The 27,171-nt window shown below is 34.7% G+C and overlaps 2 protein-coding genes across 5 annotated transcripts in view; one reads left to right on the plus strand and one right to left on the minus strand.

Moving 5' to 3' along the window:
• LOC131990923 (sorting nexin-14-like) overlaps nt 1-25,733 on the minus strand; it is a 50,533-nt gene extending 24,800 nt beyond the window's left edge. The window contains exons 1-13 of one of the 4 annotated variants that reach the window (XR_009396091.1): nt 25,402-25,733; nt 25,112-25,256; nt 12,996-13,116; nt 12,832-12,905; nt 11,585-11,663; nt 11,311-11,354; nt 8,733-8,820; nt 6,157-6,241; nt 4,756-4,912; nt 3,668-3,743; nt 2,636-2,680; nt 1,913-1,993; nt 1,100-1,214 (exon numbers count right to left, since the gene is read on the minus strand). Coding sequence is in view for 3 of the 4 variants with exons in the window: in XM_059356157.1 (XP_059212140.1) it covers nt 1,100-1,214; nt 1,913-1,993; nt 2,636-2,680; nt 3,668-3,743; nt 4,756-4,912; nt 6,157-6,241; nt 8,733-8,820; nt 11,311-11,354; nt 11,585-11,663; nt 12,832-12,905; nt 12,996-13,116; nt 25,112-25,233 (1,087 nt within the window). In the remaining variant the exon portion in view is untranslated. The remainder of the gene's footprint in view (nt 1-1,099; nt 1,215-1,912; nt 1,994-2,635; nt 2,681-3,667; nt 3,744-4,755; nt 4,913-6,156; nt 6,242-8,732; nt 8,821-11,310; nt 11,355-11,584; nt 11,664-12,831; nt 12,906-12,995; nt 13,117-25,111; nt 25,257-25,401) is intronic. The other 3 variants (XM_059356157.1, XM_059356156.1, XM_059356158.1) reach the window with 3 other exon arrangements.
• Nucleotides 15,902-18,690, plus strand: LOC131990924 (nuclear factor 7, brain-like). The gene has a single exon (XM_059356159.1). The coding sequence runs from the start codon at nt 16,134-16,136 to the stop codon at nt 17,532-17,534; it is 1,401 nt and encodes a 466-aa protein (XP_059212142.1). The 5' UTR covers nt 15,902-16,133; the 3' UTR covers nt 17,535-18,690.
• Nucleotides 25,734-27,171: the final 1,438 nt, after the last annotated feature.

Below are 27,171 nucleotides of genomic sequence, written 5' to 3' on the forward strand. Positions count from 1 at the left end.
CCTTTTTTTCCATTTTGAATCATTTCGAGACTTGGACTTTTCTTCTAATTTTGACCTTTTTTCCATGATTTCAATTTTTTTTGTCATTTTGTTTTGACTTTTTTTTCATGTGACTTCAACTTTTTTCTCATTTTGATGATTTTCTCGTTAATTTGACTTTTTTCCATGATTTCAATTTTTTGGTCATTTTGACTTTTTTCGTAAATTCAACTTTTTCTTTTCATTTTGACAATTTCTTGTGACTTCAATTTTTTTCTTTTTCATTTTGACTTTTTTCATGTTACTTAAATTTTTTTCTCATTATTTTCTCGTTATTTATTTATTTCAAATTTTTTGTCATTGTGACTTTTTTCTTGTGACTTCAATTTTTTTTCTCATTATTTTGACGATTTTCTTGTTATTTTGACTTTTTTACATGATTTTAAATTTTGTCATTTTGACTTTTTTTCATGTAACTCCAACTTTTTCTTTTCATTTTGACAATTCAATTGAAAAAATTGAAAGTGACTTCAATTTTTTTCTCGTTATTTTGACTTTTTTTCGTAATGTCAACTTTTTTGTCATTTTGACATTTTTTCATGTGACTTCAACTTTGTTCTCATTATTTTGATGATTTTCTCGTTATTTTGACTTTTTCTCGTAACTTCAACTTTTTCTTTTTCATTTTGACAATTTCTTGTGACTTAATTTTTTTTCTCATTATTTTGACGATTTTCTTGTTATTTCAACTTTTTTGTCATTTTGACTTTTTTCATGTGACTTCAACTTTTTTCTCATTATTTTGACAATATTCTCATTATTTTTACTTTTTTTCGTAACTTCAACTTTTTCTTTTTGACAATTTCTTGTGACTTCAACTTTCTTCTCATTATTTTGATGATTTTCTCATTATTTTGACTTTAAATTATTTTAAATTTTTTTGTCATTTTGACAATTTCATGTGACTTCAATTTTTTTCTCGTTATTTTGACTTTTTTCGTCATGTCAACTTTTTTGTCATTTTGACTTTTTTTCATAATTTCAAATTTTTTTTGTCATTTAGACTATTTTCATGTGACTTCAATTTTTTCTCATTATTTTGAGGATTTTCTGTTCGTACCCACGGCGAGGCAGAACTGCAGCACGTGGACGGCTCCTTCCTGCTTCAGGAAGTTCATGAAGCGGAAGAGAAGATCCTGCTGCTCCCGGATCTCCTTCAGCTCCAGCTTCAGCACCTAAAACACACACACACACACACACACACACACACACACACACACACACACACACACCTTCATTTACACACTGTTACAGTTCCTGTCCTGGATTTTATTGAGTAAAAATGAAGAAATGCAGAAACTTCTATTTCATTTAAGGAACCCTGCAAAATCACATCGCTCTACAGCAAACGCTTCTTTACTTATGATGTTTTTCAGTTTGCTAAATTTGATATTTTTGCATTTCTGCTTAGTTTTCATGCAACAGTCGTTGCTGAAGTTTTTACAATCATCATATTAATAGAAATTATATATATTTTACTCAAACAAAGAATCCTTCGTTTTTCTTAAAAATTACCATCTTCACAATTTTTCACCCTCTTCCTTGGGCAATATAACATCTTTTTAATCCATAAATATATTGAATATTCACCTTTTCCTGTAAAAAATAATCCTTCTTGGATAACATACAGTTAAAATATCTTAAAAAGTGCATTTTAAGATCTGTGGCACGACATTTTTTCATGCCAAATAAATTAAAAATAAATATATTAATACAACAAGGATTCTTTATTCTGATGATTTACATGAACACATGCTGCAAAAGCATTTTAGATCATTAGATATTTTTAATGAAGGAGCAGATAACGTCTAGATTTGATAGAACGATATGATTGTATATCTAGAACTGTATTATTGTGTCTGCAGGAACTCACAGACGGCTTTTTGTTGCTGACGTCAGCATATTTCTGTAGAAATGGAACCAGAGCAGACGGAGGCTCGGTGGCTTCTTCAGGCTGCACACACACAACAGATAAACAGGTAAACAAACAAACAAACAACAGGTCAACAGATAAACATAAGGACGCAAAATTACCAAAAAAGACGCAAAATGACCAAAAAAAGATGCAAAATGACCAAAAAGACGTAAAATTACCAAAAAAGACGCAAAATGACCAAAAAGACGTAAAATTACCAAAAAAGACGCAAAATTACCAAAAAGACGTAAAATTACCAAAAACAGACGCAAAAGTACAAAAAGGACACAAAATTACCAAAAAAAGACGTGAAATTACCAAAAGACGTAAATTACCCAAAAAGATGTTAAAATACCAAAAAAATATGTAAAATTACCAGAAGTACACAACATTACCAAAAAGAAACCTAGAATAAAGAGATTCTGACACAAATATCAACTTTTTAAGACAATTTTTTTTCACTTTTTTATAACGGAAAGCGTTCGACACATGATTTTCTTTGGTGCGTTTTTAAAGAAAACATTATTTTCCTGCTGCTGGGTTCAAAAGGGTAAAACAACAACACAACTTTTCTTTTATTATAAAACAATAAATTCTGCCCTCATGTTTCCATCAACAGATAAACATTAGGAGCCAGAAACTGAAGGTTTCTGTTACTGAAACAATGATTCAGTCACTTACTGGAGTGTCATCAACAAATATGAGCACCATGAGGTTCACAGTGTCCTGGAAAACAAAGACAAACAGCTTTTTATACTCATGAACTCTTTAAGTTTTAATTTTAATATTCAAAACACATTTTTAATTATTAACTGGTTATTTTTTTGTTATTTTCATGCTATTTTATTGCATTCTGTGGGAGCTGTTATACAAATTTAAACCAAACTTCTTTTATAATCTGAGGCTCTCTGACAGTTATTAGAAATAAAATGGATCCAAACAAAAAAACGTCCTAAAAAATACATATAAATACATTTATACTGCACAACATACATATTTTATATTTACAATGTAAGATAGCTGGGGAGAAAAAACAACAACATTTTATTATCATTTATATTAAATAAACAAAACACATTATATTTATCTATTTATTTATTTCAATTTTAATGTATTAATTAATTTATGAATAAATACATTAAAAAATGAATATATATATATAATATTATAATATGCATTTATTTATTTTAATTTTATTATTCATATGTGTAAATTAAATTATATATGAATATATATTATATAATGAATTAAATCAATCAAACAGTATAATAATTATTGAATTTGTAGATATTGAATTAAATAAATTAATACATAGATTAAATAAATACATAAATAAATATTATAATATTGAACAAAAATATTAAATGTATTTATTTATTTTATGTATATGTATATAAAAAATAATATATTAATATTATATATTGATTTAAATAAAATCAACATTCAAATTATTGATTTAATATATAAAAAATTAAATATACAAAGAAATTAAATAAATAAATATTGTAATATTTACATACAATTATGGTATTTTTATATGTAATAATTATGAATATAATAAACAATATTTATCTATTATATAATTTTTTTATTTTTTTTTTCAGATTCCTGTCAGTGTAGACCTGCAGAATATTAGACATAAATAGTCCAGTAGGACTGTAGCAGCCCTCCAGTGAGACGGTTCTAGTTCTGGGTTCTCTGGGTTCTACTCACGGGGTCGGCCATGAAGTCCATGGTGGGTAACATGACGGATCCAGCCATCACCTCCCGCAGCAGCAGAGCCAGAGACCTGAACAACACAACAATCCTTTAACAATAACAATAACAACAACAGACGTCAGATACAAACAGTTCACTGGTTTTACTCTCGGGCAGCTTAAGGGCTGTTTTTAATCTTTTTACATTTTCCTCTGTGTCCTTGTTTTTGACTGCAACGTACAGTATAAAATCTATATAAAGTCCTGCAGCTCTGTGGTATCTTTGTGCAGAATAACACGTATGTTATAATAATAAAAAAACATGAAAAAAAGTTGAAAAAATGAGAAAAAAAATGAGAAAAAATGACGAAAAATTACAAAACATGCAAAATGACAAAAAAAATGATGAAAAAATGACGAGATGAAAAATTTGAAAAAAAGACAAAAAAAATAGAAAAAAAGAAAAAAAGTTGAATTTCTCTGAGAATTTTTTTTTTTAATTTAAATTGAAATATAATTGATTTTTAATATAAACGATTTTCCAAGTGCCACACCCCCCCCCCCACAAAATTACCCAAAAAAGGAGATGTAAAATCACCCCCCCAAAAAGATGAAAAATGACAAAAATGACAAAAAAGTGACGAAAAAGTGACAAAAAAATGACAAAATATGATGGAAAAAATGACGAAAAAATGACGAAAAATGACAAAACAAGATGCAAAATGACAAAAAAGATAAAAAAAAAAAAAAAATACAAAAACGATTAAAAAAAATAATCAAAAATAGACGAAAATTTACAAAATATGAAAAAGTAAATAAAAAAAAGACACTAAAATGACAACAAAAATTACGTTAAATGACCAAAACCAGTTTTCTCCACATATTAAAGTATTGTCATGTTTCCAGCCTCTCCTGTCCTCTCCTCTCTGCTCTGTGTAAACAGCCTCTCCTGTCCTCTCCTCTCTGCTCTGTGTAAACAGCCTCTCCTGTCCTCTCCTCTCTGCTCTGTGTAAACACTAATATCAACATTTAACACAGTTCTGGTCCCTTTTTCCAACAGAACCCTCTCTGTGTTCTCTGTGTTGTGGTTCCGGCGGTTCCTACCTGCAGTCTGTAGCTTTGGGCGGCATGACGAAGGGGAACAGCATCTCCGTCATCTTCCTCAGGTAGAGCAGCTCGTCTCTGCGGCTGTGCAGAGCGATGTGGAGGTCGGCGCCGTATTCATCCAGAGCGGCTTGTTGTAAACCCTCCACGTTCTTCACTGCACACAGACACAGATTACTACTCTCTGGACTCACTCAGGTCTTAAAGAACACAAGAAGAAGATCTTCCTCACGTTAAATCAACGTTAAAACACATTAGAGTTGATCTAATTATCTAAAGCTGTAAAGCTCAATTTACATCACCAGTGATGTCGTTGTTTCATGTGACATTTTGTTTTCTGATCCAGCTCTAGCTTTAGTTTCAGAGGGAGAAATGTTTGATGATTTTATCCACAAGAATGTTATTAGCAGCATATCTTAAAAGTTGAATGTAACACAAACTGACATATCAGGATAAATGAATAAAGTGTGTTGACTAGAACATTTCTAAACAATTTTTGAGTGTGCATAAGGAAGTCATGTAAGATAATAAAGCAGGTGTTGGTGTGTGTGTCTGTCAAAATGTCAAAATAACAAGAAAAAAGTAAAATGGGAAAAACTCAAAATCACGAAAAAAAGTAAAAACGAGGAAAAAAAAGTCAAAATCACGAAAAAAAGTCAAAATCACGAAAAAAAGTCAAAACGAGGAAAAAAAAGTCAAAATCACGAAAAAAAGTCAAAACGAGGAAAAAAAAGTCAAAATCACGAAAAAAAGTCAAAACAAGGAAAAAAAAGTCAAAATCACGAAAAAAAGTAAAAACGAGGAAAAAAAAGTCAAAATCACGAAAAAAAGTAAAATTGAGAAAAAAAAGTGAAAATGAGAAAAAAAGTGAAAATGAGAAAAAGTCAGTCACAAAAAACAGTCAAAATAAGAAAAAAAGTCGAAGTCACGAAAAAAAGTCAAAATAAGAAAAAAAGTCGAAGTCACGAAAAAAAGTCAAAATAAGAAAAAAAGTCGAAGTCACCGAAAAAAAGTCAAAATCAGAAAAAAGTTTCCAAATTTATTTTTTGACAAATTTTTCTCTCTCTCTGCACTCTAACGATGATGTCATCCACTCCATAAGGTAACATTTGGGGGATTTTTGGACGTGTTTTTGCCGAATAATTTAAAAAAAATCGTTTGCCGAAACCCTTAGAAAAGTCATAGCACACTTGTCATGGCCGAGCCGGTCGATTTGATACCTTTTTAGTGTATGTGAGACAAAAACTCTGGGAGGAGTAGTGGACCGAAAAAAACACGGATGGAAACGGAAGAATAAAATCTAGGATTAAGCCCCGTGGATAACATAATAACACACTCAATGATTGAGAAGATAAATGCTGAAGTCAGCAGCTTGCAGTGTTTATTAGTCCTGGTGCTCACCTTTGTCTTGAGCTTTTGCAATAATTTCCAGATGTTTCATTGCAGCTTTCATCACTTTGTCTGCAAACACGGCAGGAACATCAACCTGACAACAAACAGAGATAATAATAAAGCAAACATTTTTAGCAACTGCTTGCCTAAATCTCCTTTTTTTGCATGAAAGTGGCATCTTAATGTCTGGTTTTCTGCCTCTTGTTTTCCTGAAGTGTCTACACAGACACTGATGAGATCACTTTCATCAAGGTGGAAGGCTGAAACAGAACCAGTGAAGTGCATCCTCTCGTCTGAATGACACACTAGTGACCAACAAAGTGCACTTCAGTGATGTGTTGAGGTACAAGAGGACACAACAAACTGTCCTCTAGAGCAGCTATTCTCAACCTTGGGGTCGGGACCCCAATTGGGGTCGCGAGATGATTTCTGGGGGTCGCCAAATGATTTTGGAAGTCAGCTCTGTCTCCACTGTGTTAAAGTGTTCATGTGTTTTAGTCTTTTTGGTAATTTTGTGTCTTTTTTGGTAATTTTGTGTCTTTTTTTGGTAATTTTGTGCCTTTTTTTTTATCATTTTGTAGTCGATTTGTGTCATTTTTGTTATTTTGTGTCTTTTTTAGTCATTTTGTGTCTTTTTTAGTCATTTTGTGTCTTTTTTGGTAATTTTGTGTCTTTTTTTTATCATTTTGTGGTCAATTTGTGCCTTTTTGGTCATTTTGTGTCTTTTTTTGGTAATTTTGTTTCCTTTTTTTGGTCAATTTGTGTCTTTTTATAGTCATTTTGTGCCTTTTTTTTTAAATCATTTTGTAGTCGATTTGTGTCATTTTTGTTATTTTGTGTCTTTTTTACTCATTTTGTGTCTTTTTTAGTCATTTTGTGTCTTTTTTGGTAATTTTGTGTCTTTTTTAAATCCTTTTGTGGTCAATTTGTGCCTTTTTGGTCATTTTATGTTAATTTTGTGTCTTTTTTTTGGTCATTTGTGTCTTTTATTGGTCATTTTGTGTCTTTCTTGGTCATTTTGTGTCTTTTTTGGTCATTTTGTGTCTTTTTTGGTCAATTTGTGTCTTTTTTTGGTCATTTTGTGTCTTTTTTGGGTGATCTGAACTGTGCGTGTGAGATTGTGTTCAGTGAGCGGGGGTCGCGGACAACATGATGTTAAATTGGGGGTCGTGACTCAAAAAGGTTGAGAACTACTGGGCTAGAGCAGCTATTCTCAACCTTTTTGAGTCTCGACCACCAATTTAACATCATGTTGTCTCACTGAACAGAATCTCACAGTTCAGATCAGACCAACTCAGTTGATACGACGAATTCTGGACAAATAATAAAGCAGACAACAACTGAAACATCTCTCTGTCTGTGCATTTATATATTTTTTATATTTTATTGTTACTTTTAATCTAAGTGCTTTGCTATCAGTTTAAAGGTCCATTCTGACCTCCTGAGTGTGTAACAGTCAGCTTCCAGCCAGAGACTCCTTGGAAAGTAACAACTTGATACTTTGGGATTTGTCAGAAAAGACACAAAATTACACAAAAAAGAATCAAATTGACCACAAAATGACAAAAAATGATAAAAAAAGACACAAAATGACCAAAAAATTACATAAAATGAAGCAAAAAAAGGACTCAAATTGACCAAAAAAGACACAGAATAGCCCACCAAAGACACAAAATGGCCCAAAAAGAAACAAAATGACCAAAAAAGACACATATTGACTACAAAATGATCAAAAGACACAAAATGACCAAAAAAGATACAAAATTACCAAAAAATTAGATAAAATTAAGCAAAAAAAGGACTCAAAATTACCACAAAATGACAAAAAATGACCACAAAAAGACACAAAATTACCCCAAAAAGAATCAAATTGACCACAAAATGATTGAAAAAAGACACAAAATTACCAAAAAATTACATAAAATGAAGCAAAAAAAGGACTCGAATTGACCACAAAATGACAAAAATGACCAAAAAAGTTTACAAAATGATCAAAAAAAGACACAAAATTACCAAAAAAGGACACAAAATGATCAAAAAATGACACAAAATTACCAAAAGAAGACACAAAATTACCAAAAAAAGGACACAAAATGACAAATAAGACACAAAATTATCAAAAGAAGACACAAAATTACAAAAAGAATTAATTAAATGACCAAAAAGACTAAAACACATGAACACATGAACACTTTAACACAGTGGAGACAGAGCTGACTTCCTAAATGATTTTGCGACCCCAGAAATCATCTCGAGACCCCAGTTGGGGTCGGGACCCCCAGGTTGAGAACTACTGCTCTTGTGCAGCAGAAAACTCAACTTTCTACTGAAAACAGCCAATGAGATCAAAGAAAAACCTGCTAAATCTTTACAGGTAAAATCTGAAGAGCTTCAATGATTCAATGAATGCTGAAAAACTTAACATATCGCTTGTTTTAGCTTCTCAAAACCTGATATTTTGACGCTCTTGTGTGTCGTGTCTCATTGTAACTGTTGGTGGAACAAAATTACATGTTTTTAACTAAAAACGATTGTTTGTTAGAGGCTTAAAAATGTGTGTTTTCTTTCTTAAACTCAAGACAAACCTTCTGAGCCCGGCGGACGAGCACTGACGCAAAGAAACGAAAGGTCATCCTGACTTCATCCAGACACGCCTCGTCATCTGTAATGTCCCTGGAAACCACAACAATGAGTTTATAAACCCTCTGAACCCCAACAAGGCGGTTTTTATTTGGCATATTTCACTCCTTTCACTGCAATAAATCTCTAAGTCCTGCAGCAGTTCTTTCGAAACAGCACAATCAGAAGAAGTCAAACAGTCTTTGTGCAGAATAACACAGTTAGAATGACAGAAACCAGAAAAAAACAAGTTGTATTTCTATGAATTATTTTTTTTTTTTTAAATGTGAACAAAAATGGACACAAAATTACCAGAAAAATACATAAAATTACCAAAAAAAGATATAAAAAAAACAAAAAAAGACAAAAAATATGTAAAATAAAAATAAAAACATAAAATTACCTAAAAAAACACCATAAAATTAACAAAAAATACATAAAATTAACAAAAAGATACATAAAATTAAAAAAAAATAAGTAAAATTACAAAAAAAACACACAAAATCACCTAAAAAAATACATACAATTTAATTAGAATATATAAAATCTCTATAAATCTATAAAGTCCTGCAGCTCTGTGGAATCAGCACAATCAGAACAAGTCAAACAGTCTTTGTGCAGAATAACACGTTAGAATAACAGAAACCAGGAAAAAACAAAGTTGTATTTCTCTGAGGAATTATTTTTAAAATTTGAATAAAATTGAAAATTGGACGATTTTCCAAGTGTCAAAACCCAGCTCACAAAATTAACAAAAAAAAAAGAAAAATGACCAAAAAAGACGAAAAATCTACAAAAAAGGACGAAACACTACAAAAAAGACGAAAAATTATAAAAACTATGAAAAAAATTACAAAAGATATATTTTTTAAAATGACCAAAAAAAGATGAAAATGACCAAAAAATGACCAGAAAAAAAAAAGAAGTTTTCTCCACATATTAAAGTATTGTCATGTTTCCAGCCTCTCCTGTCCTCTCCTCTCTGCTCTGTGTAAACACATGTAGAATAAAGAGATTCTGACACTAATATCAACATTTAACACAAGTAACGGTCACTTTTTATAACTGATGATGAGTTCAATGACCGTCGTAAAGTTCAGATTCCTGTGATAATCCGTGTTTTGACATGTTTTTGTGTTTTTCTCTCTGATTTAGTTCGGTGTTGCTCAGATCAGATTTAGGGGCGTGTTTTCTGTTTTTTTCCTAAGAACTGTCCAACTGTCCCAGTTGAGTCACTGTTGATGACATCATCTCCTTATTGTCTCCTTAAAACTGGCAACAAAACTGTCAGTCATGAACCAAACAAGTTGCCAGGTCAGAAATGAAGTTTCCCAGCAGAGGAAAGAAGAGAAGAAGCTCTGATGAAGAACAGATGGGGAACGTTTGTTTGTTTCAGTTGGACTTTCATATGAAATTTGATCTAAACAGTTCAGTGGAATAAAGTGACGAAATTTAGGATCAAATCCTGGAAAAGTCTCAGTGGAATGAGAGTCTGATGAGTTATAAAGTTAAAACTGTGCCAAAGCTCACAGATATGACCTGATAGTCATAGTTTCACTTTGACTCACTGGATCAACATTTAGAACCCAAAGAACACACAAAAGGTCGGTCAAATGAGGAGAACTATCTAATTCTATATTTTTATACTAAATATATTTGACCTGATTTCCAGTTTACTCCGATTTTTTAACTGTTTACTGTAAAAACATTCTGAGTTTGAACTTTCCAAAAGTCCTTGAACGCATCAAAACTTGTGTTAAAATGTTGATATTTGTGTCAGAATCTGGAGAGGCTGTTTACACAGAGCAGAGAGGAGAGGACAGGAGAGGCTGTTTGCAAATATCATATTTTACAATTTAGAATCAAAAGGTTTATTTAAAATGAACATATTTAGTTGTAGCCAGAGAAATATTAAATGTGTTTTTATTACTTTTTTTTTTTTTTTACAATAATACATTTTTGTAAAAAAAAAACAATTTAACAATCCTGTCCTGTCCTCTCCTCTCTGCTCTGTGTAAACAGATTCTCAGTGAATATGTTTATGTTTTTAACAGGATCTGGTTTATTTTAAATGACACATGGAGAATAAAGACATTCTGACACTAACATCAACATTTAATACTTTTTTTTTTTTTGTCACTTTTTAGAACGGAAACTTTCATAACCAATGATCTGTTCAAGGACCGTCGGAAAGTTCAAACTCTGATGATAAAGCCCGTTTTTGCAGTTTCTTTCTACGGTCTTTTGGCAAAACTTTGTTGAACAAAGTGTTTTCCTGGAAATGTCCAAATTTTAAGCCTATATTTGGTAAATTTCTAACAATAATTTTTGCTTTTAAAGATTCTAGCTGTGATAAATGTTGCCAGTTTTTTATTCATCCGGGTTGCAGGTTTCATTTAACAAGTCGTACTGAGATTATAGCAGAAGTTATAGATGTTTACGGCTTTATGGAACAGTGTATTCTTGTTCAGGGAGTTAAAACAACTAAACAACTTCTACATGTGTTTCTGTAAAAGTTAAGACATTTTCTGGGTCTTTTCTCACCTGTACCAGGGATACACAAAGTTCTCCAGAACCAACTCAAACACCTGCAGGTGGGAGAGAAAAAAGTAAAAAAAAGGTCAGAAATAACATCCTAACTGACCTTTATACATATAATCAGAGTAAATTTGCAACATTTATAGACTAAAATTTCAGTTTAACTTTAGAACTAAATGTCAGAAGACAAACAGATAATAAAATATGAAGGTATAAAGTATGTTTCTCAGTGTTATTGTCAGTTTAAATCACAAATAAAGAGCATTAATGTGGGCAGTACCTCTGCGATGGAAGCGTCCACCTTAGAATGAACCTTCAGGTCCAACCACGGCTGGTAGTTTTCAAGCAGCAGCGTCGGCCTGCAGACAATCAAACATTTGTGCTTGTTGTATGCATATTAAATATTTATTATATATTTGTTTAATGCAAAAATGATCAATTCAAAAGTCACTCCAGCTACCATCCAAAAGAGAGAGAGAGTGGTGTTAATGGCTGACTGGATTTTCTTCGTCAGAAATATTATTGAAAAAAGGTTTTGGCTGCAAATTTGCCAATTTTTTCTTATATAGTTATATTATCACAGACGCTCTCGCAATTTATGGTAACTTTCTTCATCTTTTTTTTTTTTTTTTGCAGTGTTGTAAGGTGTTTTTGTTGTGTTTTTTGGCTGAGTGCCGTGCTTTTATTCCACTCATTTCATGTGAAATGCCAAAAAATCCCCCAATGTTACTTAAGGAGAGGCTAGAGTGGACGACATCATCGTTTCAGGTTTTTTGTTGCTATAACGATATTCTTGACAAAATGATAAAATACTGAAATTGATATAGAAAATGTGTTTTTTTTTGGAGTGTGTATAAATAAAAATGGTACAACAAAATAAAAATCAACCATAAACCTAAATTATTGTGTGCAGTAAAAGTGCAAATCTCAACAAAAAATGTTCTCTTGACTCTTTAGTGCAAAATGGAAATATAAGAAAATAATAAAAATGATATATATATATATATATATATATATATATATATATATTATCATGCTCTATTTATTAATTATTTATTTATTGTTTTATCTTTTTTATCTAGCTATTTTATTTAATTTTTAATTTTTAACTTGCCATTGTTATTTTTGACTTTTATTTTTTTATTATATATATATATATATATATATTATTTTATTTTATCTTACTTTAGTTTTCATCTTATTCATTTCTAAGCTTCCTCCAGTATTTCCTCACTGCTCCATGTTGAGATGGAGCTTCCTCAGTTTGTGCTTTGTTTTTAATAGGATGGAGGGTGTTGGCTTGTTTCTGTTTTATTATTATTATTATTATTATTATTCTCCTTTTTTATGTAAAGCACTTTGTGTTGCATCTCTCTTGTATGAAAAGTGCTCTACAAATAAAGTCTGATTGATTGATAGATGAGTGATATGTGGTTCTATGAGTCCTGTTATAGATGTGTAAAGACTCAAGTTACCATATTTGGTTCTTTGCCTGTTAAAGGGTTAAGAGAGAAGAAGTAAACGTACCGGTGGCGGTTACACTTCACCTTCCCACATACTGCACAGCTGTGACCCAGAGGAAACAGCTCCTGCTCCTGCCGCTGTAGGAGGGAAAAAACAGATCATCTGTTTTATAGCTGTGCATGCTTCACACGCTGCTCAGCTAAATGTGCCACAAGTCTTGTGCTTACTTTGCTCCTGGGCTTCACGGTGAAGAGGATGTTTGGGAGGAGGGTCTCCGGGCCGAGGGAGCAGTAGAAGGTGGAGACGCCGGCCAGGAACGACCAGAAGACCATCAGGATGTGGATATACCTGCACGGAGGTTATTATACGCCTTTAAAAGTCAAGTAAGCACTCACACTTACACTGATCAGCAAAAAATCATAAACAAGCTACACAACACAATACAGGAGAGCTGATAACAACAAAAATATATAAATTATAAAAAATGAAGGATGAAAAAAACAAAAACAACGCAATGAGGAAAAAAAAAGGCCAAACTAGTGAGAATAAAAGCTACATCCTCAGTTTCTCAATCATGTAAAACAGTAAATAAATACTTTGGTTTTAGACTTTTAATCAGACAAAATAAGGCACATGAAGACGTCACCTTGTGGTTTTTAAAATGTATTTTTCTTTTTTTTTACATTTAATAAAAGTAAATAAATAAAATACTTTATTAATTCCGGAGGGTAAATTCAGTTAGTCTGTTATATCTCTATTAGAATGAGACAGCCTGATGTCTGTAGGAGAGAAGGATCTTTTAATCTCTCCGTCCTGCAACAGAAAGAGGAGCCGTCCACTGCTGTTTTTTTGGTCTATAAAGGTTTTGTGTAGCGAATGATCTGGGTATTTCAAGATGGCCTCCAACATGTTGACAGGTCATCTCTCCACCACCTCCTCCAGTGTGTCCAACCTGGCTCCAACCACAGAACCAGCTCTTTTTGTAGAGAGCGTCTGTGTTTAGGGACCAGTCTACCTTATTATCCAGGTATACACCTAGATACTGAGAGCAACACCTCCATGTCCACCCCACAGGTATTCACTGGCTGAAGGGGGGCTTTAACCCGCAGAAATCTCTGATCATTTCCTTAGTCTTTGAGGTGTTCAGTAGGAGATAGTTCTTGTGACTCCAGTCACTGAAGGCTTTTATCAGATCCCTATATTCAGATTCCTGTCCATTCCTGATACACGCATATCCTAGCAACAAGGTCATGTAGAACTTCACATGGAACTTCAGCAGTTGCCTTGGGTGGAATGTACACAAGTATTGTTATGATATGACTGAACTCTCTTGGTACATAATTTGGTCTCATACTAACTGCCAAAAATTCAATGTCTGCACAGCACATCTTCTCCTTGACAGTAACATGTGCAGGACTGCACCATCTCTACAACTACAGGCCAGTAGCACTGACCTCCCACATCATGAAGGTCATGGAGAGACTGGTCCTGGCACACCTCAGACAGCTGGTGTGCCCACTACAAGACCCCCTGCAGTTTGCATATCAGCCCCGTGTTGGGGTTGATGATGCAATCATCTACCTGCTGCAGAGGGCTCACTCCTCCCTGGACAGACCCAACACCTCAGTCCGAATCATGTTCTTCGACTTCTCCAGGGCCTTCAACACCATCCAGCCCAGACTGCTGAAGGCCAAGCTGAACGTGAGGAAGACGAAGGAGATGGTGTTGGACTTCAGGAGGAATAAGCCCCCGCCCTCTCGTGTCAGCATCGGTGGGACGGATGTGGAGATGGTACCCTCATACAGGTACCTGGGGGTCACTCTGGACCATAAACTGGACTGGTCCACCAACACTGAGGCCGTCTACAAGAAGGGCCTGAGCCGGCTTTACTTCCTGAGGAGGCTCAGGTCCTTCAATGTCTGCAACAAAATGCTGTCTGTCTGTCTGTCTGTCTGTCTGTCTGTCTGTCTATCTATCTATGTCTGGTTCACAAATAAAGCCAAGCCCCCATCTTTTTTTCTTGCCACGAGCTTTAGCATCTCTGTCCAATCGTATGAGGGTGAAACCAGGGAGATCCACATTGGAGTCTGAGATGTTTTGATTCAACCATGTTTTTGTAAAAGAAAAAAAACTACATTCACAGTATACTTTGAGTCTTCACCAGTATCTCTAGTTCATCAGTCTTGTTGGGCAGAGGGTTGATGTTTCCCATGATGACTGACGGCAGAAAAGGCTTATATCTCCATTTTCGAGCCTTAACTTTTGCACCAGCACGACAACCAGGAAAATACCTATTCAACTCAGCTGGAATAGGGTGATGGTGTTCTCCAGATGTGCTTCATTTCAATGAAAACAGCTCTTCTCTTGAATAAACTCTTCTCTCCACAGAAGTATCCATCAAAATATGACAAAAAAATACACGATAAAAATACATAATTCAGCAAAATTCAGCAAGATTCAAGAGCTACGAGACTATGCTGCTACTCTTTCCGCGTTCCGGAATCATGGATTTTAAATAGACCTAACCAAGCACAAGATTACAAAAATAATGTTAAAAACATAATATACAATAATAAAAAATAAGGGATAATAAAAAAAATACAATGACAGACAAATATATTATAAATATTAAATATTCTAAATAAGTTACAAATTATTTCAAAATTAATAATAACAATTTAAAATACTAAAATAGCATACTTTAGAGAATATACATTTATTTGACTTGACATTTAATGGAATAAATGATGAATTTTAAATAGCAAAGCACAGACCTGCCTAATTGTTCAAATTCAAATCTACTTTACGTATCAAAGATGAATAAAAAATAATATAGTATATTTTTAATCAGTTTACTCATGAAGAAATCAACACAAACTATTTCTCATAGGCATCTCAAGGTTAATGTTTAGTGTCTGAAATGTTATGTTTTTATCTGTTTTGTGTGTAAATTAAACTATATACAAAGATTATTTCTGTGTGTTAATAAAAATTATTAACCAGTTTGGAATGTGACTAAAACTGAAAAAGTGTTGTGTTAAAGTTCCGCCCCTCAGCTGAGTCACCCGAGACAAAACAGGAAACAGGCTGTTATTCTGCCAAAAAGAGAGAGAGAGAGAGAGAGACACACACACACACGCTCTGAGAGACGGACGATAAGATTCAGCTTCAGACTAAAACCTCCACTTTGACTGAAAGAGGACGACTTCAGGAGATTACTGGGAATACTGGAACAGCTCCACTTCACCCAGCTGCTGAATCCACAAACTGAACGACAGTTTTACAGGAAAGTAAAGTAACTTTGAGAGAACAGGGAGTGGCTGAGCTGTTTGTCTGCTGTGTTTTCAGCTTCACTCAGAGACTAAATGGCTTCTAGATTAGAGGACGATCTCTGCTGTTCTGTCTGCCACGACATCTTTAAAGATCCTGTCGTCCTGACATGCAGCCACAGCTTCTGTAAAGACTGTCTGCAGAGCTGCTGGACGGGGGGACAAACCAGAGAGTGTCCAGTTTGTAAGAGAAGATCTTCAAAGGCTTATCCACCTTGTAACCTGGTGTTAAAGAACCTGTGTGAGAGTTTCTTACAGGAGAGAGATCAGAGAGCTTCAGAGCCTCTCTGCAGTCTGCACTCTGAGAAACTCAAACTCTTCTGTCTGGACCATCAGCAGCCAGTGTGTCTCGTCTGCAGAGACTCAGAAGAACACACCAACCACAGATTCAGTTCCATCAATGAAGCTGCACAACAACACAAGAAGGAACTTCAGGAAACTCTGGAGCCTTTAAAGAAGAAGTTAAAGGTTTTTAAAGAAGTTAAAGTGAAGTTTGATCAAACAACAGAACACATTCAGGTCCAGGCCCGACACACAGAGACGCAGATTAAGGAGCAGTTTAAGAAGCTTCACCAGTTTCTAGAAGAGGAAGAGGAGGCCAGGATGGCTGCACTGAGGGAGGAAGAGGAGCAGAAGAGTCAGATGATGAAGGAGAAGATGGAGGCTCTGAGCAGAGAGATAGCAGCTCTTTCAGACACAGTCAGAGCCACAGAGGACGAGCTGAGAGCTGAACACGTCTCATTCCTGCACAACTACAAGGCTGCAGTGGAAAGAGTCCAGCAGCGCCCCCTGCTGGAGGATCCACAGCTGCCCTCAGGAGCTCTGATAGACCAGGCCAAACACCTGGGCAACCTGGCCTTCAACATCTGGAACAAGATGAAGGACATGGTCTCCTACAGTCCTGTTGTTCTGGACCCAAACACTGCTGGTAAAAACCTCATCCTGTCTGAAGATCTGACCAGTCTGAGAGCAGGAGAGAAACAGCAGCTTCCTGATAATCCAGAGAGGATTGGTTATTATTCCTGGTCTGTTGTGGGCTCTGAGGGCTTTAACTCTGGGACTCACAGCTGGGAGGTCGAGGTTGGAGACAATACAATCTGGTGTCTGGGTGTGTTAGCAGAGTCTGTCCAGAGGAAAGGAGACATAGAGTCTGGATTATGGAGAATAGGGTTCCTTCTAGGTAAATACTTATCATTGTCACCATCAGATGAAGGAACTGTTCTTGTAGTCCAGAAGAAGTTCCAGAGGATCAGAGTGAATCTGGACTGGAACAGAGGAAAGCTGTCGTTCTCTGATGCTGACACTAACACACACATACACACCTTCACACACACTTTCACTGAGAGGATGTTTCCATATTTTACCAGTTATGTTAGGAATCACCCACTGCAGGTTTTACCAGTGAAGGTCTCTGTGGCTGCAGGACAACAGAAATAGACGATCAGCATCGTTCTGTTCCGGACCTCCTTAAGTCTTTGAGGAACATGTGTAGGCCTGTCACGATAATTACTATATTGACTTATCATTCGATATATAGAAATGGACACAATATTTTTTTCTGGACTTAATATATTGTCATTTACATGTGTGACTTTCTGTGCTTTTTTGTGTTGTGTTTAAAGTAATGATGCTGAAGAAAGAATTTCCCAAGCAGCCATTCCAGCTGTTTATGTTATTTTAATAATAAAATAATATAATAAATGATGATGATTGATGATTATCTCAGTGCAATGTTTAGTTAAGAGAGCCTGAAAGTCTCTGAAACATTACTGAAGAAAATAAGAAAAATATTGATTCCCATTCCCAAAAAATGTGTTATCGTGACAGACCTAAACATGTGACTACATTGTCCTGATGATGATGTTGGGGTAATCTACAGTAGAACGACAACAAGAAGGAGAACACCTAAATCAGTTTGTTTGACAAAAAAATCAGGACTTTTAAAATAATTTAAGATTGTTTTCGGTCAAGGGCGTTGGGATCTTGCCACATGTAAATCCTGGGTTCATTTGTGGACTTTGACGGATGTGAATTAAAATGCAGCAGCTACATCTACCTTCCAAAATGGCATGTGGGGGCTCCATCTTGGTTCCCTGGCAAGAAACCTCAATGAAACACGACGAGTGAAACTTCATTTGCAAGACGGCAAAGTATCGAAACCCAGCCTGCAGCTAAATCAGCAAAGAACTGTTTGATTTCAGCCTGAAACCAAACCTCCTCACAATGCCTTTCTTCATAATCCTTTTTCACGTTTATGGACATGTATGTATATGGGCTGGATAAGAAAATCAGCAAGGACTTCAGTACAAAGAATTTGACATGTAATCAATGATTTGGTTTATGTGTGTTTTAAGTAGAATTGTTGTAATATTTTGTGTAGCCACATAATTTTAAGTCATTCATGTAAAACATGGGTCTCAAACTCGCGGCCCGCAGGCCAATTGCGGCCCTCGTGGCGATATTTTGTGGCCTTCACCTTGATATGAAAGTTTAATGTGAGTTTTATATGAATGGCACTAACCGTGTTGTGTGTGGAAGGTTCCTTTAATTAAGTTTTTTGGTAATTGTGTGTTTTTTTAAATAATTTTGTGTCTTTTTTTAATAATTGTGTGTCTTTTTTAATAATTTTATGCCTTTTTTGGTAATTCTGTGTCTTTTTTTTTATCATTTTGTTTCTTTTTTAAGTAATTTAGGTTTTTTTTAGTTTAATGTGAGTTTTATATAAATGGCACTTTACCGTGTTGTGTGCGGAAGGTCCCTTTAATTAAGTTTTTTTAGTAATTTTGTATGTTTGTTAAAATAATTTTGTGTCTTTTTTTAGTAATTTTGTGTCTTTTTTGGGGTCATTTTGTGTATTTTTTGGTCATTTTGATGTAGTACTTTGAGTTTGAGACCCCTGATGTAAACTAACTTTAGTAACTTCATTGATTTGCTCACACGCTGATTTACATACAATATACTTCAAATTATCTTTTAACGAACACACAGTTTTGTAGAAGCTTGCACAGCAGCACATGGCTCTTTGTCTTCCACAGAAAAGGCCATTTCTCCCCATACACTAACATGTGGTATTTACGACATGTACCTTCACACACACACACACACACACACACACACACAAAATAAAATGTTTTGGAACATACATGCTGTCCATTTAATCTTGTACACTGTGAACGTATGTCAACCTCTTCTATGAAAATAATTCTGAATTCCTTCAACCATTACTAAAAATAAATATGGTAATTGATTATATTATGATTATAATTAGTAATCAGTGTTCCAAATTGATAGTTGAGTAACCTTATGAGACTGACTTATGTGAATCTTTTCTCTGTTTTACAGAGTGGTGCCCCGTTAAGAGATGACAGAGTAAATCAATACATATTATTTATTATTATTGAACTATGATACCTACACAAGTGTTGCTCAGGTTCATCTTTACATATTTTTAACCTTTTGGGAGGGATAGCATTTAACCCATTTAGGCCTGAAACGCCTGGAAAAAATGCCTGGAAAACCTATGGGCGATTTTCCCTAAAACCTGAAGTTTTTCTGGAAATTCAACAGAAGATTTTTCAGCCTCTGTAGCAGATAGAAATTAAATTTAAAAAGTATTTCAGAGCTGATACCCCACGGCTTTCATGAGATATTTGTCCAAACCTTCAATAAAGTTTTTTAAAAAATCAACAAACTCAGCAAATGTTACATTTGACTGAATAAAAATCCTATGCATAATACTAATACATGCCCATGAGAAAGATGCAAACATGATATGACCATTGGAAGAACAAGACATAGTTCTCATTAGCCTACTGTAATAAAAATAAAATAAAATAATAAATAATAATACATTTGATCTATATTGCACTTTTCAGGGTACTCAACAACGCATAAAGGAATATAAGACATTAACAGTCATGATTTCTTATATCATCATCACAATCAATTAGTTTTATTATTGTTATTAATATATTATTAATAATATTACTATTATCTCCAGATGGCCACAAATCTGTCTGTTCTTCGGTGAAAATATGTCGTCTAAAAACATATTCCTCATCCATAAATCTGGTCGATTGGTTCCGAGGGTTCAAAGTCCGGATCAGCAATTAAATCATCAGTGCTGTTTTCATCAAGATCGCTTCCGTCACTTCCTGCTGAGCTCCCTTCGCTCACATACATATATATATGTCTCCGCTATAGTCGTCTTCCGCCATGATTTCAAAGTTCTGGAAAAGTCCCATGATGCATTGCAACACTCCCACATGTATTCTGATGCATTTCATTGGCCAAGTGACCAAAAATAGGTGAAAAAAACTACAAATACTACAAAACGACGTATCCTCTTCCCCGCCTTTAATGGTAGAATAACACAACAGCGCCCCAACAGATTTTAATGGTAGAAATCCCATTTAATGCTTTCCCGCCTTAAATGGGTTAAGGTAACGCCTTTTTATTTTATTTTTGATGCTCCGGCATGAGGCATTCTATAACTGTAAGAGATAAAATCCCTACATTTGGAACGCCCTCCCCCTCCACGTCCGAACAGCCCCCACGGTGGAGTGTTTTAAGTCTTAAGAACCATTTTTATTCCATGGCTTTTTAACTTTGCGTCAGTTTTGTGGTACTCAAAAATGTGACGGCTTGAGAGTTGCTGTTACAGTCCATAGTTTATTGATTGGTTGTTTGGTTTAAAAAAATGTTAGAAATGTTGAAAAATTAAAGCCAGTATTTCTCAAAATGTGGCTCAGTTAGTTGTTGTTCAATCCCTGACCTGTTATCATGTTGCAAAACTCTACAATGACTACTTTTATTAACAACCAACTGGTGTGATTGAAAAGTACGCTTTCCAAAAATACTCAATTTATCACAGAAAGAAACTGTCAAAACAAAACTTTCAGACGGTTATAAAAATCGACCAAAACTTGTGTTAAATGTTGATATTAGTGTTAGAATGTCTTTATTCTCCATGTGTCATTTAAAATAAAGCGTTTGCACAGAGCAGAGAGGAGAGGACAGGAGAGGCTGTTTACACAGAGCAGAGAGGAGAGGACAGGAGAGACTGGAAACATGACAATACTTTGAAATGTGGAGAAAAACCTATTCTGGTCTTTTTTTTTCAGTCCTTTTCTGGTTATTTTGTGCATTTTTTGTTTTTTTATGTGTCATTTTTTGGTCATTTTGTACCTTTTTAAAATTGTGGCTTTTTGTTATTATTTTGTGGGTTTCTTTTGTCTCTTTTTGTGTCTTAGGTTTAGTCATTTTGTGTGTTTTTTGGTCATCTTATGCCATATTTTGGTCAATCTAGATCTTTTTTGGTCATTTTGGGGGTTTTTGGGTTGACTTTTTAACATTTGTGTCACTTGTGGGCAAACATAAGTATTTATATATTAATTATATTTATCGCAGTGAAACACAAGGACTAAGAGAGGAAATAATAAGAGCAAAAAAAAGATCTGAAACAGCTTCAGAGGGTGAAACACTGAGTGCATTTAGCAGATAATACTTATATACTTGTAAGTAATACTTTGAATTCACAGTCTGTATTTTTAGAGGAGTAGAGGAGTATTTTCAGTGTGGTGTTAGTAGTTTTCCACAATCAGATAAACGTCAGATCTGACTTCAGCAGCAGGTCAGACTAATCACATGACTTTCACAGTGCTCAGAGATAATCTAACACCGCCAGCCGTGAGAGAAAAACTAAACATTTTATTAGGGAACAGGAGAGGCTGTTTACACAGAGCAGAGAGGAGAGGACAGGAGAGGCTGTTTACACAGAGCAGAGAGGAGAGGACAGGAGAGGCTGTTTACACAGAGCAGAGAGGAGAGGACAGGAGAGGCTGTTTACCATTTACATGCCTCCTTGATGGATCTGGCAACAAAGGAAGGATCCTCCAAAGGAAGGATCACGGATTTTTGGTAATACACAATATTACCAAAAAAGACATAAATTGACCAATAAAATACGTAAAAGGACCAAAAACACGTAAAATGACAACTGACTAAAAAAAAGCCAAAAATGACCCCAAAAAAGGCATAAAATGAGCTTGTGAATGAACACATTTACATGCCTCCTTGATGGATCTGGCAACAAAGGAAGGATCCTCCAAAGGAAGGATCACAGATTTTTGGTAATACACAATATTACCAAAAAAGACATAAATTGACCAATAAAATACGTCAAAGGACCAAAAAAAATATGTAAAAGGGCATAAAATTTCCAAAACAAAGACACATTATTACCAAAAAAAGACATAAAATGACCAATAAAATACGTAAAAGGACCAAAAACACGTAAAATGACAGTTAAAAAGGGACAACTGACTAAAAAAGCCGAAGGAGCGGAAGGATCCTCCAAAGGAAGGATCTCTGATTTTTGGTAATACACAATATTACCAAAAAAAGACATAAAATGACCAATAAAATATTTAAAAGGACATAAAATTTCCAAAACCATGACACAATATTACCAAAAAAGGCGTAAAATTACCAATAAAATATGTAACAGGACCAAAACTACGTAAAATGACAGTTAAAAGGGACAACTGACTAAAAAAAAGCCAAAGGATCCTACAAAGGAAGGATCCTCCAAAGTCAAGGACCCTCCAAAGTCATGGATCCTACAAAGGAAGGATCTCGGAAGACATAAAATGACCAATAAAATACGTAAAAGGCCCAAAAAAGACAAAACTTCCAAAAAAAAAGACAATATTACCAAAAAAGATGTAAAATGACCAATAAAATATGTAAAAGGACCAAAAAAGGCACACAACTCCAAAGAAAGACAATATTACCAAAAAAGACGTAAAATTACCAATCAAATATGTAAAAGGACCAAAAAAGGCACAACATTTCCAAATTTACGTGCCTCCTTGACGGATCTGGCAACCCTACAAAGTCAAGGCTCCTACAAAGGAAGGATCCCACCAAGGAAGGATCTTGGAAGACATAAAATTACCAATAAAATATGTAAAAGGACCAAAATAGACAAAACTTCCAAAAAAAGACACAATATTACATGACTAAAAAAAAAGCCAAAGGATCCTCCAAAGGAAGGATCCTCCAAAGGAAGGATCCTCCAAAGTCAAGAACCCTACCAAGGAAGGATCCTCCAAAGGAAGGATCCTCCAAAAGGAAGGATCCAGTGATTATTGTGAAGGATCCAGTGATTATAGTGAAGGATCCAGTGATTATTGAAGGATTTTCCGGCTGCAGATCCGTCTCCGTTCCGCATTGAGAGGAATTGAGGAGTCAGACTCATCACATGACTCCCAGAGGTACCGTGACACCGCCCCGCAGTGGGAGAAACACTAAACATGTCCTGATTATTATTATAATAAAGTTTAAAGAAGTTTTACCTGTTGAGCAGCAGAGTTAACAGCAGCATGAAGACCAGCAAAATTTCCAAAAACAGACACATTAACAAAAAAAAAAGACATAAAATGACCAATAAAATATGTAACAGGACCAAAGATACGTAAAATGACAGTTAAAAAGGGACAACTGACTAAAAAAAAGCCAAAGGATCCTACAAAGGAAGGATCCTCCAAAGGAAGGATCCTCCAAAGTCAAGGACCCTACCAAGGAAGGATCCTCCAAAGTCAAGGACCCTACCAAGGAAGGATCCTCCAAAGGAAGGATCCTCCAAAGTCAAGGACCCTACCAAGGAAGGATCCTCCAAAGTCAAGGACCCTACCAAGGAAGGATCCTCCAAAAGGAAGGATCTTCCAAAGTCAAGGACCCTACCAAGGAAGGATCCTCCAAAGTCAAGGACCCTACCAAGGAAGGATCCTCCAAAGTCAAGGACCCTACCAAGGAAGGATCCTCCAAAGTCAAGGACCCTACCAAGGAAGGATCCTCCAAAAGGAAGGATCCTCCAAAGTCAAGGACCCTACCAAGGAAGGATCCTCCAAAGTCAAGGACCCTACCAAGGAAGGATCCTCCAAAGTCAAGGACCCTACCAAGGAAGGATCCTCCAAAGGAAGGATCCAGTGATTATATTGAAGGATCCAGTGATTATAGTGAAGGATCCAGTGATTATAGTGAAGGATCCAGTGATTATAGTGAAGGATCCAGTGATTATAGTGAAGGATCCAGTGATTATATTGAAGGATCCAGTGATTATAGTGAAGGATCCAGTGATTATAGTGAAGGATCCAGTGATTATAGTGAAGGATCCAGTGATTATAGTGAAGGATCCAGTGATTATATTGAAGGATCCAGTGATTATATTGAAGGATCCAGTGATTATAGTGAAGGATCCAGTGATTATAGTTATACATGGCAACCCTAGTTCTCAACCTTTTTGAGTCGCGACCCCCAATTTAACATGCATGTTGTCCGTGACCCCCACTCACTGAACACAATCTCACACGCACAGTTCAGATCACCCAAAAAAGACACAAAATGACCAAAAAAGACACAAAATGACCAAAAAGACACAAAATTACCCAAAAAAAGACACAAAATGACCAAAAAAAGGAAACAAAATGACCAAAAAGACACAAAATGACCAAAAAAAAGACACAAAATGACCAAAAAGACACAACATGACCTAAAAAAGACACAAAATGACCAAAAAAAGACGCAAAATGACCAAAAAGACACAAAATTACCCAAAAAAAGACACAAAATGACCAAAAAGACACAAAATGACCAAAAAAAAGACACAAAATGACAAAAAAAAAGGAAACAAAATGACCAAAAAGACACAAAATGACCAAAACAAAGACACAAAATGACCAAAAAGACACAACATGACCTAAAAAAGACACAAAATGACCTAAAAAAGACACAAAATGACCAAAAAAAGACACAAAATGACCAAATAGTGATTATAATGAAGGATCCAGTGATTATTGAAGCTTTTCCGGCTGCAGATCCGTCGCCGTTCCGCATTGAGAGGAATTGAGGAGTCAGACTCATCACATGACTCCCAGAGGTACCGTGACACCGCCCCGCAGTGGGAGAAACACTAAACATTATTATAATAAATAATAATAAAGGAGTTTTACCTGTTGAGCAGCAGAGTTAGCAGCAGCATGGAGACCAGCAGGAAGCAGGAGACTGGATACTGACGAGCTTCTTCCCTCAGCAGCTCCAGCTTCAGCCCCAGACACCTCCACAGCCCCGCCATGCTGCTCCACACCTGCCCCAGACCTGCCACAGCACCACAACACCACCACACACCAAATATCAGCCTTTAAAACTGAACCCCGAGGCTGTTTTAATCAACTAAACCGTGTCAAAGTGACACGTGGAAGCTAACTTTAAGCTAACAGCTGGTTGTTGTTTTTCTACTTACAGAGACTTTTAGAGTCTTTTAGAGCTTTTTATATAAAAATAGACATTTTAATCCACCAGTAGAGTCTTCAGCCGGCACACAGGCTCTTCTTTAATTCAAGTTATTCAGTTTTTACTTCATGTTTTCCTACTTTTATCCTGTTTTTTTTAAGTCCCGACCGACTTCCCTGACAGATGGAATGCTTCTAATCCGAGCCCCTGGGTTGCCAGATCCGTCAAGGAAGCACGTAAATTCGTTCTATTCCTTCGATAAAAGTTCGTTCACCAGCTCGTAAATCCTTCATTATTTATAAGATTTTAGTATTTACACTTTTATAAACACTTGTCACAATGTCTGACATAGCAAAAAAATACAATCTTTACATTTTATTTGGTCTGATAAAGCTATCCCAGACATACACGCACCGAATATGTATTTCACTAAGCGGACATGGCAACCCTGCATCCAAACAACGCCAAGCCGTGGGGTTGCCAGATCCGTCGAGGAGGCACGTAAATGTGTTCGTTCACCAGCTCACTTATGCCTTTTTTGGGATCATTTTTGGCTTTTATTTTATTCAGTTGTCCCTTTTTAACTGTCATTTTACGTCTTTTTGGTCATTTTACGTGTTTTATTGGTCATTTTATTTATTTATTTTTTGCAATATTGTGTGTTTTTTTTTATTTATTTTGTGTCCTTTTTGGTCCTTTTACGTAATTTATTGGTAATTTTATGTCTTTTTAGGGTAATATTGTGTCTTTTTTTAAATTTGTGTTTTTTTTTTGGTCATTTTACATATTTTATTGGTCATTTTATGTCTTTTTTTGGTAATATGGTGTCTTTTTTAGTAATTTTACGGTAATTATGTGACGTTTTGGTAAGTTGTTTTTTTTTACAACATTCGTGACACCTTGAAATGTGTTTATAAATAAATTCCATTTTATTTAAATTTTTGGAATGTAGATATTTATAAAGATTTTATATGTTAAGTTGGTAAATGTGTTCAATCACCAGCTCGTAAATACTTCATTACTTATAAGATTTTAATTTATACACTTTTATAAACACTTGTCACAATGTCTGACATAGCAAAAAAATATAATCTTTACATTTTATTGGGTCTGATAAAGCTATCCCAGACATAAACGCACCGAAGATGTATTTCACTAAGCGGACATGGCAACCCTGCATCCAAACAACGTCACGTCCGGTTGACCGTTCCATGGATTTAGTAAATTATAAATAAAAATATAAATTAAATATTAGTATAAAAATGAATATTAGCCCGATAATCTCGTTTTGGAATAAAATCAAGTCAAATAAAATCTAAAAATTATATAAAATCAAAGGAATATATTTTATTTATCCTCTTCCAATCTAAAATTCATATAAAATGAAAAATATAAATATAAAAAGTATATATATATATATATATATATATATATATATATAATATATTTTTAAATAATTTTTTCAAATCGAAAAACAAACAAAATCAGACAATCACTTTTCCTGTTTTAGGTCCGTTAGGATTACCAAAATTATTTCTATTTGCTAAATTCCAGAATAATGAGAGAAGGATTTTTTAAGACAATTTTTTATTACTTTCTTCAAAATCAAAAGTTTACATACACTAACATTATTATGCCTTGAAACAATTTGGGAAAGCTGCATATATATATATATATATATATATATATATATATATACTTGTGACCTCTTCTGACTTGTTTTGTTTGAGTGTCTGATTTCAATGTTTACAATTTAGTTCCTTAAATCTACTATTTTATT

The sequence above is a fragment of the Centropristis striata genome, chromosome 18, assembly GCF_030273125.1.
Source record: "Centropristis striata isolate RG_2023a ecotype Rhode Island chromosome 18, C.striata_1.0, whole genome shotgun sequence".
NCBI classification, from domain to species: Eukaryota; Metazoa; Chordata; class Actinopteri; order Perciformes; family Serranidae; genus Centropristis; species Centropristis striata.